Source organism: Rattus rattus, chromosome 2 (assembly GCF_011064425.1).
Source record: "Rattus rattus isolate New Zealand chromosome 2, Rrattus_CSIRO_v1, whole genome shotgun sequence".
Lineage (NCBI taxonomy): Eukaryota > Metazoa > Chordata > Mammalia > Rodentia > Muridae > Rattus > Rattus rattus.
The window spans coordinates 83,977,955-83,996,640 of NC_046155.1; the positions used below are offsets into that span (position 1 = coordinate 83,977,955).

The 18,686-nt window shown below is 46.7% G+C and overlaps 1 protein-coding gene across 1 annotated transcript in view; it reads right to left on the reverse strand.

Moving 5' to 3' along the window:
* Positions 1-643: 643 nt before the first annotated feature.
* Xylt1 (xylosyltransferase 1) overlaps positions 644-18,686 on the reverse strand; it is a 286,196-nt gene continuing 268,153 nt past the window's right edge. Inside the window, exons 10-12 of the mRNA XM_032892825.1 lie at positions 14,077-14,272; positions 8,865-9,198; positions 644-3,420 (exon numbers count right to left, since the gene is read on the reverse strand). Of these exons, the coding sequence (XP_032748716.1) occupies positions 3,098-3,420; positions 8,865-9,198; positions 14,077-14,272 (853 nt within the window). The 3' untranslated portion in view covers positions 644-3,097. The remainder of the gene's footprint in view (positions 3,421-8,864; positions 9,199-14,076; positions 14,273-18,686) is intronic.

Consider the following 18,686-nt stretch of genomic DNA (forward strand, 5'->3'; position numbering starts at 1 on the left):
CCAGAGGGGTTATGTTCTCTACACACCCAGGGTACATCCAAAGTAGCAACAAACCCCTTAGGAGTGTGCATTCATGTGTGTGCATGCCTGTGTGTGTGTGTATATTTGTGTAGCCATGTTTTAACCCTCTAACTTTATCTCAGTTTTAAAAGTTAAACCAATAATGAGAAATGAAACCAGGAGCTCCGCCCTGTCCCTGATCTCCACCAGAAAAGCCTTTGGGGAACAGGAAAAGAACTGCATTGTTAAAACAAATGGGGCATCGGGAGTTGTTCCCTTCCTTCTCAGAGACTTACAGCTTCCTGCACAGCCTGGAAGTTGGCTTTGGGAGGGGTAGTTACCAAGTGGCACGGAGAGGTGCCATCTAAAATACTCCCCCTATAAAGAATACCCTTCCGGTCATCAGCTACGCCCAAGCTTCTTGCTTCTGCAGGCTACAGACTTTAAGGTTCCTGGAGATGATGGCTCCATGCTTTCAAAACTCCCAGGCAGCCACCTCCCAAGGCTGCTGTTTCCCTCATGGCCTCCAACAAATCTATGTTTCAGGCAGGAAAACAGCAACAGATAAAGAGTTATGCCACTTTCCATAGGAAAACATCTTTTTTTAAATTACGCTGAACTTGTTTTAAATTCTCCATTTTTGTTTTTGTTTGTTTGTTTTTACTAAAAGTAAAATTGTTTTCTGGGTCCAAAAACAGAGGAAACAAATATCCCCAAATTAGTTGTGGTGAGTAAAGAGGGAGCAGAGTGTCCCCAGAGTAAGTAGACTCTCCATTCCCAAGTGTCTTCAGTATGAAATATGTCACCGAGTGTCACTGGGTCTAGACAGACCTTATCTCAGAGTCTGTGGCTCCCAAGGAACTTCTACAACAGAATACACAAGTCTTTAGAGCAAAAGGGGTCAAGGGAGAACTCAAAGAGTTTCCATGGCCCCAGGGAAGCTTTGACCAAAGCAAAATATAGGGACACTGAGAGAATGGGACAGCAGGCTCATGGCTCCCGCAGGTTTGTGAAACCAATGTAAATCCTATGGGTTTTTAGAGGAAGCCATCCAAAGGCTCCACCACCAGCACAGACAGTAGCTACCTCCTGAGCTCTCCTGGTTGGGTCTGACCCCATCCCTCCTAAGATCAATCACTCTTGGAAGGAGCCTGTCTTCCTCTGCTAGTGATAGCTTGTGCTCACCAAGAAGCCTGATGTGGGGGCAACTGAGTGGATCTATAGTTCTATGCTTGGCACACTTCTCCCTCCCCAAGCCAATGAGCCCATCACATCCTGGTCCATGGGTTAGGGTAAGTGGGGAACTCAGGCATTTCAACACTTTTGAATTTAGAGGGAAAGGTGACACCAGCATCCTGTGTAAGTGAAAGGAGATTCCAGCCATCCTAATGGGCCTGCTTCCTGAGAGTGGGGGCACTGGTTGAAACTGGACCTTGGTGTCCTACACCCCTGCTTCGTTCTGAGAACCAGAAGGTGGACACTGAGAGACAGACAGAAAGAGAATGAGAGAAAAGGCAAGCAGACCAGGGAAAGGGAGGGGAGAGGGAGCCTTTTGTGAATAAAGGCAATTTCAGTTAGTAAGATAACATAATTGACAAGCTGCAAAAACAGCACCTACTAATTAGTCATTGACTAAAACATATAAATAATAAATATCAAGGGTCCCTTCTCTATGCCCGCCATGTTAGATGGGGGAGGGGCTGTGCAATAGATGTATCATCCAGGAGGACTTCGGTACCTTATCCATGCTGGGAGAGACACAAGAATGGGTGAAACTTTTCCGAGAGAACTCTGTCATTTGGGGGACTCCAGGAGGAAGGGGGTACTCTTCCTCAGTGCCCCTCGAATACACATGGCAAGAAGACCCTTGGGTTTCTGGTAACTCAAGCAATATGAATAACACTATTTTTTGAACCACCTTCCCACTGTTGAAACTCAACCTTCCTTTTACGTGGTGTGGCCAGATTAAGCCTGTTGGCAACCTCGGCGAGGAAGGATATGAAATTAAGGACCCAATCTGAAATGTTTGTTCCTGCGTGGGAGGAGTCTGATCCATGCAGTTTGGTCACAGCAAACAGCACCAAGTGCACAGTTCACAAAGGTTTGGGGCATCTGACCTCAGAACGTAAGGGGTGTTACTGTGCAGCCATCCAGGTCAGAAGCTCCGATCCACATAATCCCCTTTGAGATTCAGAGCCCCAGTTCTGCACTGCTCCCACTTTCAAGTACCAAAGAGGCCACAGTAGCTGTCTCCTAGCCCAGGGGCAGGTAGGAGAATTGAAGCTCAGGCTCTGTATGCTTTACCCTGTTCCTGCTACCATTTGTGACAGCCTTGGAAGAGGCTGATCTGGACAGATGGCAAGTTGGCAGTCACATGTCTGGGGACCTTGGCTGCTTCACATCAAAAGGCTTTCCTGAACCTCTGGTTTTCAGAGAAAACAGCTCACTGAGTGGCAACAGGAACCTTGGAATTCTCCCATGTCTCCGCCTCCCTGGGAAGGCCAGGAGCATGGCTTCCTGCAGCTTGCTACCTTTAGCATGGGCACAAGGTTTCCCAGCCACAGAAATGAAGAGATTAATGGAAGGCTGGGATGGCGATCCCACCCTTGCTCAGGGCAGTGCTTGTCAAACTGGCTTAAACAGAGCCCTTGGGTTCAGAAGAGGTACCTTAGAGATGCCCTTGGCAAAGGACCACCTGGCTGGCTGCGTTTCGAGAAGGAAACTCGGCTTCAACCAGAGCAGCCTGGATTTCATCTTGGTCTTGCCCTTCCACCTCTGACTGTGCCCAGTAAACAAAGTTCTGCCGCTCAAAATAAAAGTTTAAAACTCACTTGTAGGGGTGCAGGCCATCGGATGGGGAGAACGGGGGCCTGCAGGACTGAGCAACAACCGGTAGAAGGAGACCATTGTGGCCCTGGGGCTGAGTCGACCTATCCCAGAGGCCAGCTTCACAAATACAGGCTGACTTCTCTCTGGCCTCCAAATCCTCTCTTTCCATTGTCCTACAGGCAACAGAGGTCCTTGAACAGAAGGAACCCCTCCCCCGTATAAGATCAGAGGCCAGGGTTCAGGCTGTATCGGTCCCATGTGGCCAGTGCTACCTGAGCCGACCATCAGGCTTCACTGCACCCAGCTCTGACTTGGGATCAGGGCTGAAGGAACTCCAGGCTGTTTGGCTGCAGGTCTGCATGACTGGGCAGGCAGTGGGGCCTGTGGCACAGACGTCCATGGCAGTCCAAGTCCCACCCACCAGCGAGTCCAGCCAGGCTTCTAGTGCTGTCCCAGTGAAGGCTGCGTTCTTCCGGGCCTGCTCTACTTGGGCAGGATTGATGTGCAGGCTGAGGACTGGGTTTAGGCTCTGGAAACTCTGCTCCATGTAGGCACTGCGAGGTGGCCCATTGTGCAGCTTCAAAGCCTCCTCTGGAAGCCAAAGGGAACAGAGATGTGTTTAGAAGAGTCATCAACCAACCAGGTGCCTGCTTGCTGTGACCCAGAGCAGCAATGCACGCTGGGTATCAGCTCATCGAATTCACTTGACAGTCTCCTGTGTGCAGAGCATGGCACATTTACTTACTGACACACTCGTGTGTGTGGATCGTCTTCAGTGGTCTAGACATCAACCGATTCAACAATACATCCTTTAAATATTTATATATTCTTATTTATGTGCTCTCTCTCTCTCTCTCTCTCTCTCTCTCTCTCTCTCTCTCTGTCTGTCTGTCTCTCTCTCTGTCTTTCTGTCTCTCTCTGTGCAACTGTGCATATGCGCATGTGTGTGAAGGTCTCCCCTCATCATGTAGGTGCTAGGGCAAACGCCTTTACCCGCTGAGCCATCCGAATACCCTATAGTTATTATTATTTTTGAGACAGGTCTCTTACTAGATCTGCAGCCCGTCTGTCCAGTTAGGCTGTTCGTGGTGAGCTCTGGGGATCTGCATGCTCAGCACCCAGCACTGGGGTCGCAGGTGCTCGTCTCCACACCTGGCTTTTTATGTGGGTGCTGGGGGTGCACACTCAGGTCCCTGTGCTTGATGACCAGTGTGTTACAGACTCAGCTACCTCACCAGTCCCTCAACACTTAATTCTCGCATCTACTTTCTATTAAACCTCTCTGATCTAACAGGCGATCCGTGATTTATTTCTTGGACGCAGACATGCTAACCGTAGCGACCAGCTTCTGCTCTAGATGGTGGGATGAGCCAGAGAGGTGGGGCTGCTGTGGTGTCCAAAGACAGCAGGCTCGGAGTGGAGAGAGATTGACGGGAAGGAAAGAGACAAGTGGGAAATAGAGGTCACTGCAAACAGGGATAAGTGCAATGAAGGTGTTAAACAGGGAGCTTAGCATAGCACAGGATGAGTCTTCAGCCAAAGCCAGCCCACTCTCTGTTTTTTACAAAGTTTCATAGGAACCTGCTTCTGCCTGCTTGCTGACATATTCTCCATGGCTGCTCTGGTACTCTAGTAGATGTTCGACTGAGGTGGAGACAAGACAGCATTTTTTCCTGAAAAGCTATGTATCATTTATGGGAAGTGTTTGCTCTGGATTGGAGGGTGGTCTGGGATGGGCAGGAGGAGACTTTCCTGAGGAGGTGTTGTTGGAATGAAGTGTTGATTGGTGTGTATGAGGCCAGAGAGGAGAATTCCAGGTAGAGGGAACAGCAAGTGTGAGGCCTCATTACCAAATCACATAAGTAATGAAGTTGGAACCAGAGCATGAATTCAAGGCCACAAAGTCTCCGGAGTGGCCCAGTTCTGGGCTCTCAAAGTGATTGCTGTGACCTCTGGAGAAGCTGTGGGTTCCTGCTTCCTGACAGCCTGGTCTAAAGCACAGTAAACTCAGTACTGCAAAGTGGTCCTTGGAACCTGCAATGGGCCAGAGTGGGCTGGGCCACCCTCCTAACAGCTGTCTGCTTGATGCCAGCCTTTTTGCCTGTGGGAGCAAGTTGGGCTGACTGGTTTCAGTGCCCAATCCCACATATGTAGTGTGTGACTTCTGATTGTGCTCCAGTTTCCTCTGATGGACCCTCTCGTCTTATCAGGGAGTCCTTACCCCCATACAGTGTAACTCTGAGGGTAATGCATTGACTGTGATGTTCTGCTCATGGTACTGAAACTAAGTTCTGCACAATTATTGTTGGTTTTTATTAGTTCATGATCCTCTAACTACAAAACAAACAAACAAACATAAACAACCAAACCGAACAAAAACAAAGAAAAAAAAACACACACAAAAAACAAGCAAACCTAAAAGGTTGGCTTTTATCTTGTTCATGTTATAGGTGAGGAAACAGAGGCTACAGTCAGTTCAATCCTGAGTGGGCTGGCTCCAAAGCCATGCTTCCTACCGTCAGCTCCATGCAGATTCAACAATAAGCTCACAGCTAAAGTACGGTTGCTTATCCTTCTATCTTGGTACCAGCAATTTGAAACCTGATTGTCCCCATATGACAAATGTGGACACTCAACCTGGCACCAGCTAGTTAGATCTACAGGAGGCTGCCTACAAGTTCACATAGTTTGCAATCAAAGCAAGGGACACACAAGAGGACTGTTGAGTCTCCTTGGGACTAAAGGGAGGAATAGGAATACTGTAAGCATTTGGGGGTGAAAGAGACAAACAGGGTGCTTCCTGTTTGAAGAGGATCTTATTCTTGGTCAAATGAAATTCCAACAAGTCAGGTTTTGGCCATAGCCAGGAGACTGGAAGACAGGGTTGGTAGCACCAACACTATGTGCCAGGAGAAAAGGGTCTTCTGTCTTTGCTGCATGTCCTAATTTCTCTATGAGTCTCTTGGTGCCTCTACTCTGCAGAGGTAGGAGCAGGTAATTGAGAGATGCCTGGGCTGACAAATGGTGGGGCGACTCAAAGCAAGAGGAACAGCTAACAGACATTGAAATGTTGGGAGTAAAATACTGTGGTTGATGCAGGGGGAAAAAAAGGCATACCACTTTATGAGAAATGAGGTTAATGTGGGAAATGGCATTACAGCATCAGCTCGGATGCTTGCCTCCATAATTAAATTTTCCTCAATTCCACCTCATCAGATTTCTTAGATTACCAGGGACGCATCAATAGTAAATTACTCAAGATGAATCATCTCACAAATTGCATTACTCCCATCTCAGTGTTCCTTGTCTCATTAACAAATACAATTACTGCCAACAGGGGAACTGCTTCCCTGGGGTGTTTCTGACCCAAGGTCTTTCTGGGGATGCTGGGAGCAGCTCCCACCTCCTTGGAAATCACTGAAGAAAATGTTGGAGAGATCACAACCAGGAGCAGGATCCTGTGCTCCTTCCATGGGGTGGGTGGATTTAGGGCACCCTTTGTGCTATTCCACAGCTGTGCCTGATGCAGGGGGGATGTTTGGCTCTGGTCCCTCTTCTTCACACTTGGCTTTTAGGTCTTTAAGGATGTGAAAAGGATGCCCATGAAGGAACACTTGAAGACACTAAGTAGGTGGGCTGCGTCTTGGCTAATTCTGGAGCAGAGGCCCAGCTTCAAGAAGACACCAGGTGTCTAGGTATCGGCTTGTTCAGCACGAAGACTTAGCAGAAGCTGCCAGGATTCATGCCAAGACCCTATTTTCAGGACTGTAGGCACCCATCCCACATCTATGTCTTCCTGGCCTGTGTTATCAGTATGGCACTTGTTATCTGATGGGTGGGAATGTTTCCCACTTAGTAGGACTGCCATGTGCATCTAGCTCCTGGGCTTGTGCTATGTAACATGCAGACGGACGGTCCAGATAGTCTCTGTATCTCAGAGCAGTTGCTGGGGAAAACTGTGTGTGTGTGTGTGTGTGTGTGTGTGTGTGTGTGTGTGTGTGTGTGTGTGTGTGTATGCTGGTCCAGTCCATGTAGCTTTTCTCGTCATCATCTCTTAAGCGACATGCCACAGCCGTGTGTATGCATCATATTATATTAGGCATTATGAGCCATTCGGAGGTGATTTACAGTGACCAGGAGAACAGCATAGGTTACGTGCAGATACCATGCTCTTAAGGGACTGATACATCTGCAGGTTTTTACAATCAGGAAAGAATCTGGAACCGATTCTATATAGGCACCAAGGGGCAGTTGTATTGAGAAACTCAGAAATCCTGTCTCTATGAGTCTGTCTAGGAGTGGGAACATACAGTTTAATGTTCCAGAATCTTCCCTTTAGCATTTTCTGCAACAAAGCCTTCATCAAACAACAGAAGGTACTGTGTCCAGTAAGGAACAGCCTGTGACTCCTAAACGGTGGACTCTCCGTGCCCGGCAGCTCACACACACTGACTTAGGAAGCTACAAAAGCCTGTTTGGTACAGAATGTACCACGTCTGTGCTTTAAGACACATGCTTGTGCTTAGGATTTAAAACACTGCCAACAGTGATAGAAAGATGTGTTCAGGCAGGCTATTCACAGTGGCAGCCTCTAAAGGGTAAGAGTATAGCCAAAAAAATTTATTGACAAATGCAAGTGTAGGAAAAATAGAAATCCAAGGGTAAATCTGGAATAAAAACAAGCTAGCCATCGGGGTCTCGGTCTCCCTCTCTCTGACCTCTGTGCTCACAGGAAGCAAAGGTCAGAAGTATGTCAGCAGTCTCCTTTCTCTTAGCTTCCTGCTCACACACGAATCCCAGAATAGTTAAGATATTGTTGACTTTCCCTGGTTTTGAGCCTTAAATGAAGTAATCCTAAGCCGTGCTTATTCTGTGATCAGTTTTCCCCAACCAGCATGTTTCCCTGTTGCATGGGACTGGAGTTTACTGCTGTCTCCACTATGAACAATTCTGAAGCAATCCTGCCCTTGTCTCTTCCCAGGACTATTCCTTAATGTGGGACCTCTGTGTGTGTGTGTGTGTGTGTGTGTGTCTGTGTGTGTGTCTGTGTGTGCGCGCGTGCGCGCGCGCACGTGCACCATGAGGAGAAGGGGGTCATCCATCCCACAGACTCAGCCTACATACTCAGCCCTCAGGAGTCTTGGATAAATGTCCTTGCATCTCTGACCTGCCCCGTGGTACTGTCTGACTGTCACAGGCACAAATTTATTTCCCACTCTGGAACTTCATTCTGCTTGTAATTTTCATTATTACCTCTCATAACTAATGAGGGTGAGGTTTTTTGGTTTCTTGCTTTTTTAATTATGCATATGTGGGAAGTTCATTTTTCCTCTTTTTCTTTTTTCTCATTTTTCTTTCTTATTTCTTTCTCTTTCTCCCCCCCCCTTTATAGCCACCAGTGGCATTCATCACCTTCAGGAGATAAATGGTTGATTTCTAAGCCACGCAGTCTCTGTTCTGACTGTTGGAGTCTGCCATTAAAGCTCTAAAGCAGACATAGGCACTGTGTCCAGGAGTGCCCATGGCCATATTCCCTGTAGGATTTTTTTTTTATAAAGACCAGAAATGGCCATAGACAACTGGGGCTCATAGTTTGTCAAACTCTTATTTATGGGATTTTTATGAGTATATTTTGGAGAAAAAAACAGCTTACACATGTGTGTGGCTTGTCCTTTTTGACTTAGGGCATCACATATTTTTTGAGCAGAATTCCATCAGTAATTATTTTCCAAACAGCCAAGAAGCCATGCTGAAACTCAGTGTGTGTCTAGGATTAGTCCCCAGCTTGTCTTAAATATGAACAGAGCCTTGTGGCAGTCCAGTGGGCCAGCAGCTGATAAACACCCACACAGATGGCACTGCCTCTGTGTACAAGGAGGAAATGAGCCAGCTCTATAGGGTAAACAAGTAGGAAAAAACCCCAAACAGGGAAGCTTTGCTCCCGGCAAGGCAGCCTCATGTGCCATGTTGGGCATGGGGTCCCAGGACTCCGTGGAATGGTCTCTCTCCTTCTCAGGGGACCTGAGAGCACTCACCTGGTTTGATGGGCTGCTTGTTGGAGAAGGTCAGAGGTGCGACAAGGAATTTGGTCTCTGCAACTGGTACCCAGTGATGGAGAATCTTCACTGTCCAGACACCAGGCCGCAGAGGCAGATTCAAAGGGGGTTTGTAGTGTGTGAATTCCGCAGTGGACTCGATCAGGATATCATAGGTGGCTGCGATGACGTTGACAGGATCCACCCAAATAACAGTCACGGTCACATTGGGTCCCTTCCCCCATTTCTGCATTCCCACCGGCTCATCCATGGGCCCCAAAAGACCACCAAAGTTCCGGAATAGTCTCTCCTTGGCATCCCAGTCAGTGCCAACCTGAAACAAGAGAATAAATTCTGAAGCCAGAGTCCCAGGAAAGTCTAGGATCTTGCTTGCATGGTTGCATATACCCATTTCGCTGATGAGGAGACTAGGGCTCCAAGTCACCTAGGACTCATGCTACACAGCTGGTAAACAGAAGACAGCACCCGGCCACTCGCACGGTGAGCCTGGGGTCTTCTCGAGCCCTAACTTCTACAAATAGCACTCTGAATTTGGTGTGCTCCTTCTGAATAGGGATGGAGCCCTGGCTTTGGAGCAACCCGTCAGAAGCTGAGAAACAGAGCTCAGCAATCCGTACCAAGGTAGCATGGAGATTCAGCTTTGGCTTCGCCGAAGAATTCTTCTCTGGACTGCAGTGATGGGATGTGTCCCACATCCACCCTTCTCCCACACCAGCTGGATAGCTGGGTGACAAGTCCCTTGGCTTTCCTCTGTCCACCTTGCCACTTTTAAGCTATTCTGCAATTGGGAATCCAGAGTGGTCACATTGTGCCTCACTGCTCAGGGCTTCTTACTGTCCCTGGGTCTAAGCCAACCCCTCGCTATGGTCCTCAGGTTTTTCTTCACTCACCACCCACTATCCTGCTCCATGTGCTCCTTTTTTTCAGCCATTCTAACTTATCAAGCCACACCCTCCCTGTCCTAAACCACGTTCTCTGCCTGGAATGCCCTACCTTCTCACACCTTTGCATAGCCAGCCCTTATCTGAGAGGTCTTAGGGCTTTCTGAAACCTCAATACACTCCCTCCCTCCACTGTAATGTAGGCCCTGTGAGAAGAGCCTGCTCTGTGTGAATCTCAACTCTTTCATGGTTTCCAGAGAGGGATGAGCACATAGTAGGTGTTCAGGCCATGTTTTCCCAATAAGTAAGTTAATTGCTTGACAAAATGTGAATTAGCCACGCAGAACCTTGGTACTGAGAGGCTTGATAGTGTGGCTGTACAACTCTGGAGAAGCTTCAGAATATGCACAGCAAATGGTAGCTGAGTTTCTTTCTCCATGTTCTGGTTTGGAATTACCATACATACACTTCACGTGGGGCACACAGTTTCACATTCGACACTGAAGGCTTACATGAGCCAGGCATGAGTTTGAGCATCTGGTATTTCTGCTCATGGGATATTCTCATCTGGGGAGGGGAGAGCTTTGTCACTATTCTCACTGTGAAGATGAAACTGATGCTCAGAGTCAGCAACTTGCTGTGGGAGTCCAGAAACTCTATTAATAGCAGTAACCTATTTGTCTGTCCATCCATCCATCTATCAATCTCCTGTCAATATGTACTACCTATCGATTATTTATTTCATGGTATCTATTTCTCGTAAACAATCTCTCATGCATATATTATGTGTATCAACAACCTGAAAATTCGTCCATCCATAAAATCACCGATCCATCCATCCATCCATCCATCCATCCATCCATCCATCCATCCATCCATCCATCCATCCATCCATCTACCTAGCTAGCTACCTTGAAGTTGAACACATATTTAATGATCAGGGTTGAGCAGATGGACTTCTCTGTATACCCATACTCTAGACACCTGCTCTTGTAACATTCCTAACCAAAAGGAAGAATGGTTACAAAGTCATGCTGAGGCCATACAGAATTAATTCATAATGGATCAGGGAACTCTCTAGAGCATAGTTCTTGTGTTCTCTAAAGGAATGGAGGTAGACAGTTACCTTGAAATTGTATTCTCAAACAGAGTCACTTGAACTGGAGTGTAAATCATCTTGCAAAAAAATAGGGTCTTCTCTTAAACTGAGGAGCATGAAGAGTGTTCCCTGCCCCTGCCTAAAGCGTGAGGAGAGAAGATCACTCTCACATAGAGTCCCCTTTCTGACAGATCTGTTATATCTGTTATCTTCCACTTGGCCTTAGTGTGGGAGCCTACAACCATTCATTTAAAAATGCGCTATTGCAGAAGTTTCAATAAATGTTCAAGTTCCAGCCTACAATACTGCTTCACAGGCCCTCACCCTGTCATCAACTATGATCTCCACCAGTCTCCAGCTCATTCACTGTGACCTTCACACTGCCTCTGGTTAACATCTCATCCACCATGTCCAGTCACAAGGGCCTTGCTTCTTCTTCAGCATGCCAAGCTCCTTCCCAGACTCTCAGGGCATCTGTCAATATTCTGTCTTCCACTCAGAATGTTCTAGATCTTCCCAAGTGTCAGTTCAAACCTGAGCTCTTTTAAGGAATCTTCCAGAAGAAGAAGAGACCATCTGATCACCAGCCCCCTACACCTGAGCAAGCCCAGGAATGAATTTCCTTTTGCTCTGCAATATTTGTTATTAGCTGAACTGCTTTTTCTTCTTCACTCACTACTTGTCTGCCTGTCCCAGCACAATTTAGTCTTATTGCAAGAGACACCTTGTCTGGATCACTGCTGTCTGTTGTGAATCTAGCATATTGTAGGTCCTTGGTGAGCATCTTTTTCTCCAATCAATGGCATGGGCCATCATGCTACAGAAATCTAAAATTGACCATATGTCACTGTGTAAAATTCTGAGACCATGCTAATAGTAAGCGTATCCCTAACAGTTTGCAAGTAGGCCTGTAGGTCTTTCCTCCTTCTCTATACCTTTTTAATTAACTAAGTATGTCTAGAAAAGTTCTACCTACAAGGTTAGGTCCTCTGCTTCCTGTATGGAAGGTCTTTGGTGATGGAGGTCTTGGTTGTCCTCTCACAGGGACTATAGGACCCGTAGTGAAAATACTCACAAACAAGGAGCCATACTGTGACCAACATCTCTTGTCACTGCCAGAGGCACCCAGTGACCTACCAGCAGGCTGATAAACAGGGAAAGGCCAGACACAAGGCATTCATCTCTTTAATGGGACATTAATGTCTTCAATGGGCTGCTTGGGCCCCTAGAACAGAATCCAACTGGAGCAACATCTAATTGCCCTGCTGACTCCAGTAATTTATGGAGTTGGCTGCCATAGCAGCTCAGAGCCAGTCAATCCCCATGGGACCTTTTTTAAAAACACAAGTTTACAAGAATCTCACCCATGTTTGTTTGACAGGGGAATCTACTCAGTCATGGGGTGGAACAGAAAGACAGGCCTACAGGGAGTGGAGAAGGACCATCAAGGACGTGAGAGCAGGTGCAGTTTCTCTCTAGACCCTTAAGTTCCTGCATATCAAGTCACTCTTCATCTTTAACCTGGCATTCAAACTCATTTGTGTGGGTCCTGATGCCCTAGCTCAGCCATACTTCCTCTTTGTTCCAGCATTTCCCAGCCCCAGGGGCAGTCACATTTATTCAACAGCATTCAGCATTCACTAATGTTGTGACTCCTTTACTAATGATAGGGCACAGAGGATCCAGCAGTGAGTGATAGACAGAGGTCCAGTTTTCTGGTGTATAAGCAAGACATGTTCATAAATCATCAAGATAAAACAATAAGGTAAATTCTAAAAGGGACAATTAAGGAAGTAGCAGGTGTATAATGTTGCTACTGAGACACAGGGAGACAGCCACGGAAAGTGTCCTCAAAGGATCCTCTTTAGGTTTAGATCAGAATGACTAAGAAAACAAAAGATTGCAAAATATAGAACAACATTTGAGAAAGCACTCTAGGTATAGGGACATGACAAACGAGTCAAAAATAAGGACATCTTGTTTGACAAAGATACAGGAAGTGTGAGCGAAAAATAGAATGGTATTGGACAAGGCTAGAAAGGTAAACAGTAATCAGATCATGTGGGACCTTCTGGGCCTGTAAGCAGGGATGATGTGACAAGGAAGTACCAGGAAGCTTTCTCCCAAACCAAAAACATTTCTAAAAACTCATGTGAGTAGAGGAAACAACATTCTATGAATCCATATATCATATGTTAGCCCACTCACCCATCTCTGGACACTTCTGTTTACTCATCTATCCATCCACCCATCCATTATCCGATCATAATTCTGTATATCTGTCCATACATCTACCTTTATTCCACCTGCCATATCCATCCATATCCATCCATCCATCCATCCATCCATCCATCCATCCATCCATCCATCTTGTTGCCTATATGTACACCCATTTTCATGTCTGTTCACTTGTCATCCATTGGTCCATCTATGCATCTGTATCTCCATCCATCCATCTCCATTGGTATCCATTCCACTGTCAACATTTCCACCCTTTATCTGTCTGTCCATCTGTCATCCATCAGTCCATATGTCCATTAACACACCCACCTATACTCCCGGGCCTCCATCCATTTGTTCAACAGTTCATTTAATTAACAATCAGCACCGCCATCCCTCCATCTTTCTATTCATCCATTTACATGGCCACCAGCCCATGTACTCCTAGTTTAGGAGCTAGCCCCTGTGCTAGGAACAAGGGGAAAATAACACCACAAAATGAGGCATGGAACTTGTGTCCAGTGAAATGGGGAATCAATTCTATGATTTTGCAGGTCTTAGCAGTTATTTAGAAAATAATTGCATGTCCATAAGCCTCACTTACCCAATCCATAAAATGGTGCTAATGCCTTGACTTTATGAGGAAGCTGTCTGGTTCTGGTTCATAACTAAAACAGGCTTAGAAGAAATCAGTGGTCGAAATGCAAAACTAAGAGAAGAAATTTTACCCCCAAACAATAAACCATGCTTCTAAGCTAATTCTGTTCAAAGATGTTGACACCTCACTATATTTCTGTTTGCAGTGTTTATGATTCTGGTTCCAGTATATAGGGCTGGAAAACTGCTTCCAGGGACAGAATGCATTCATCTTTAGGGTTCTGCATAGCCCCTCCTCCTCCATTTCCAGCCCTAAGTGTCAGGTGAGGCAAGGAGCCTGGCAACAGAGCTAGCTGCAAGAGACAATCAAGACTGACGCTATTTGACCTCTTACCTCAGAAAACTGAAGCCTCCCAAAGTCACTGGGGGGACTTGCGACCTTGAAGACTTTCTTTGGCATCATCCACGTCTCCAGTGTCTCCAGTTTGCTCACAGCAAGGTTGGTCACATGGTGCTTGATCAGAAAGCCCTGGAATCGGTCAGCCAGGAAGTAGAGGTGGACAGACGCTGGGTGGCCCATTGGGTAGTACCTGAGAACAGGGGACCAGGCTGTGAGGTGTGTAGTGTCACCATGAGGTTCCCATACTCCACGGTGGTCTAGTTCCTAGAATAGCCCCTGTTTAGCCTACTATAATCTGCACCAGTCTGAAAACTGCTATCCATGAACCTGGGGTCTTTATGGCTGCAAACTGTTACATTTTAAACAAGAGTGATAAATGTAAAACATGCTGACGATAGGAAAGTACAATAAAGAAAATAAAGCCCTGCTCTTGATGCCTCTTCCCATGCACAACAACTCTTCCACAGATATCTACTGAGTCCTCTGGTGCTGTGTATCAGAGAGGGAAATGATGTCTGAACACTTCTGCTGGTGCCTTTTCCTGTGGCCTCATTTTCCGTGCATGAGTTTGCATACATGTTACCTAGTGGGCTTGCTAACACTGTGTATGTGTGCAGGTATATGTGCATGCATGTGGAGGCTACCTATCACCATAGATGTCAGTTCTATGACCATAGAGGCAGGTTCTATCACTGATCTGTAGTTTGTCAAGTGGGCTAGACTAGCTGGCCAGTAAACCCGGGGACACTTCTAACTCTCTCTACCTCCCTGATGCTGGGACAACCAAGCGCCTGCCACCATGCCTAGCTTTTAAAATGTGGGTTCTGGGGGAACTGAACTCCTGCTCTCAGACTCATATGGCAGGTACTTTACTGATAGAATCATCTTCCCAGTCCCACGAATATGATGTAGCTGGAACTGTAATGTAGATGCTAGGCTTTTACTCCATTGGACTTCCTGCACATTCTCACATGTCTCTGAAGAGCATTTTATCTTATAAAACCAGTGATCTATTGATGGGTGATAATATTGTAACAGATCTGTTATTCTTTTGGAATTTGTATTCATTCACACCCCTCACACCCATAAAACTCTTCAGACCCGGCACCTAAGTTTGTCAGCAAAACTGATTTATCTTCTTGCTGTTCTCTTCCTCAAGTGGGTGTCGATGAACCCACACTGTTTTTCTTTTTCTAAAAATGACTGCCAACACACATTTGCAAATACTCTGCCTCCTATATGAAGCTTGTTTTAAGTCGTACGCCTCTGGTTCACACAGGTCGGCTGGCTAGGATGGGCTGGAAAACTTTCCAGAAGAGGAGAATGTGGGGAGCAGAAAGCAGAAGGGAAGAGAGAGCCACGGAGACCAGCAACTCCCCACTTGCAGAATAAAAAGCTGCTGCTTCTGCAGTGTGTAAATTGCACGGTGCTAAGAGGCTGCGGTGGCTCCCTAATAGCAGCGTTCCACAAATCACTGTCCCCTCTCTGTTAAATGCAGGCTTCCCTCTGCTTCCGATCTGGAGTTTTAAGTCTTTATGTCCAATTAGAATGGCTGGGGAGGCCTCCTTCCCGTGTTGACGAGCCTCTCGGAAATCACTGCCTTGTTACGGGGATGCCTCTGGGGCTCTCCAGAAAGAGCCCGCATCGTCTTCAGATTGCTGGGTCTTCACAGCCCATGCTGGCACACTCCTGGTGTGATCCTGGTGGGTGTGAAGCCTAGGACACTTGCTGTTGCAGTTACTTGGCTGTCCGGCAGTGCTTTCTCAGGTTCCGAGGGATTGGGTATCTGTGCTGCCCAACACGGGAGCCACCAGCAACTGCTGGGCCCTTGAAATGTGGGCATAATTTTTAATGATAGTTCATTCGTTATTTTTAAACTTAATTTGTGTGTGTGTGTGTGTGTGTGTGTGTGTAGGCCAAAGGTGATGGAAAGTGCCTTTCTCTATAACTTCCCAACTTACTTTTGGAGACAGTGTCTGTCACTAAACCCAGAGCTTGCCAATTAGGTAGACTGGCTAGCCAGTGAAGCCTGGGGATCCTTCTGTCTGCCTCCCAGTGCTGTGACTAATGGTGCATGCTGCCTCACTTGGCTTTTATGAGGATGCAAGGGATTTGAACTCTGGTCTCCATGCTTGAGTAGCAAGCATTTTATCCACTAAACCACCTTCTCAGCTGCTGCTGCTCCTCCCCCTCCTCTTTCTTTCCCCTCTCCCTCCTTCTCCTCCCCCTCCTCCTTTTTTCAGACAGAGCCTCATGCATCCCAGGAGGGCATCTGACTTAATACAACGTTGACTGTAGCCTTGGAATCCTGATTTTTTTTTTTTTGGCTCTACTTCTATATGCTAGGATTACAGGTGTGTGTCACCATGCTTGGCTTAATTCTAGTTCATTTAAATGAAAATGGTCATTTGTGATACTTGGCCTTCTTGATATAGTTGTGGAAGTCTGTGTTCACCTGCATGGGTGTCCCCAAAGCCCCATGTTTTCAATATCTCTTTGCACTGGTGAGAAAGTCTATTTCCCACCTCCTGGCCAATAGCAAGTGGAGAGCATGCTTGGGCTAGCCTGTGGGAGGATGAGTCATGGGTGACAGATGAGTCATCAAAGTTGTCCTAGCCCACACCACTGTGGTTCAGCCAACAGTTCCCAGGTAAAGAACTGTAGTTCCAGGGTTCTGCCCTGCAGCTGGCTACAGACACAGAAGAAACTGGTCCTGACTAGGAAGGAAGATGGCCCACCTGATTCACATACGGGCACTAAGGAAAGATTACAAATCCCCAACCCTGGTCTATTTGTTACATGGTATCATTGTAGCAGTGCACAGGTAATGAACTGGTGGTGTTTGTTTTGCGAGGTGGGTGTGTCTATAGACAGAGGAGAGCTCGCTGCCTGAGAGGAATAGGAGAAAGTATGTAAATCATACTCAGTGTTGCTGCATGTCAAGAACACGAGCTATCAAAGGTTGAGTATTGGAGCAATCTGTTGCTTTATTACTTACTTTTCCTTACTTTCTTCTGGGTGTGTGCTTGTGTGTATCTCTTTGTGTGTGTTTTTGGATGAGCGTGTATATGTGGGGGTGTTGGTGAGTGTGTGCATAGTGTGTCTGTGGAGGTCAGCCTTGGGCACTGTGGTGGTTTGAATATGCTTGACCCATGAAAGTGGCCTATTAGGTGGTATGGCCTTATTGGAGGAGGTGTGGCCTTGTAAGAGGAAATGTGTCACTGTGGAGGTAGGACTTTGAGGTCTCATACATGCTCACATCTGGTCAGTGTAACACAGTTCCCTTCTGCTGCCTGAGCATCAAGATGGAGGACTCTTGCCTCCTCCAGCACCAAGTCTGCCTGCAAGCTGCCATGCTTCCTACCATGATGACAACGGACTGAACCTCTGAACCTGTAAACCAGCCCCAATTAAATACTTTCTTTATGAGTTGCCTTGATGATGGTGTCTCTTCATAGCAATAAAAATCTTAACTATGACAGGCACCTTCTGCCTTTTATTTGAGATGAGGTCTCTTTTTGGCCTGGAACTTTGTCAGTTAGGCTAGGCTAGCTGGCCTGTGAGCCTCCAGGATCCATCTCTCCTACTCCCTCTCACCATTGCTGAGATTGTAAGCAGGTGTTACAGTGCAAGCTGGAGATCCAACTCAGCCTTCATGTTTGTGAGACGAGAGATTTCCCCACTGAGCCATCTCCACCACGGCTTCTGTCGTCTGATTCTACCTTCTGCTCTGCTCAAGTCTCCATGGAGGCTCTACAGAAATATCTTCAGTGTACTCACACTGGCTGCCTCCTTATGAGCCACAAACACTTAATACTTGCTGCTTAAACTCAGACCTTTTACCTGGATTGCAAAGCTGTCCTTCTTGGCTTGTTTTGTCCCCCTAAGCCCAGGCCTACCACTTTCTGGCCACTGGTACCTTCTTTTAGGCTCCTGGATGTGCTGAGTTCAGATGTGCCCCAGGGCCTTTGCACAGGACATTCTTTCCACTGGGAATGCTCTTCTCCTCTTGTGAGTATATGGTGAGCTATGGCTTGCCTTTACACTTAATGAGAACCATCTCACAAGTCAGCATCTGTTCTTATTGATAATCTCTCTGTGTCTCTGTCTCTGTCTCTGTCTCTCTTTCTCTCTCTGCATGCAAACATGCACATGCATACACTTAGGAACTGTGTGTCTTCACACTAGAATGTGAAGGTAAGGACATTTGGGTCAGGTCTGTCTGGGTCAGAGGTGACTGTTCCATGTCTAACAGAGAGCCTGGTACACAGTAGGTACTCAAGCAGTGATTGCTGATGAGTGATAACCTGGGATCCCCTCTAGCTTTGTGCTCTTTAAGTACATCTGAGGACCATGTAACCCAAGGTGTAACCCAAAGCCCTCTGCACCTTATGGTCACATTACCCCATCTCTAAGTAATGACAACAGCAACTTCACTAAGAAAAAGAAAATGGCCAAGAGGCTGTACAGCAATTTATAGAATTCAGTGGGAACATTTGTTTGGCCCAAGGTTTGTTTCTCCCATCCCTTATTTAAATAAGGTGAGCTTCGGAAAAATAGAGCGACATACGGTTTTAGGGTTCTAATTGCTTTGCAAAAGCAGG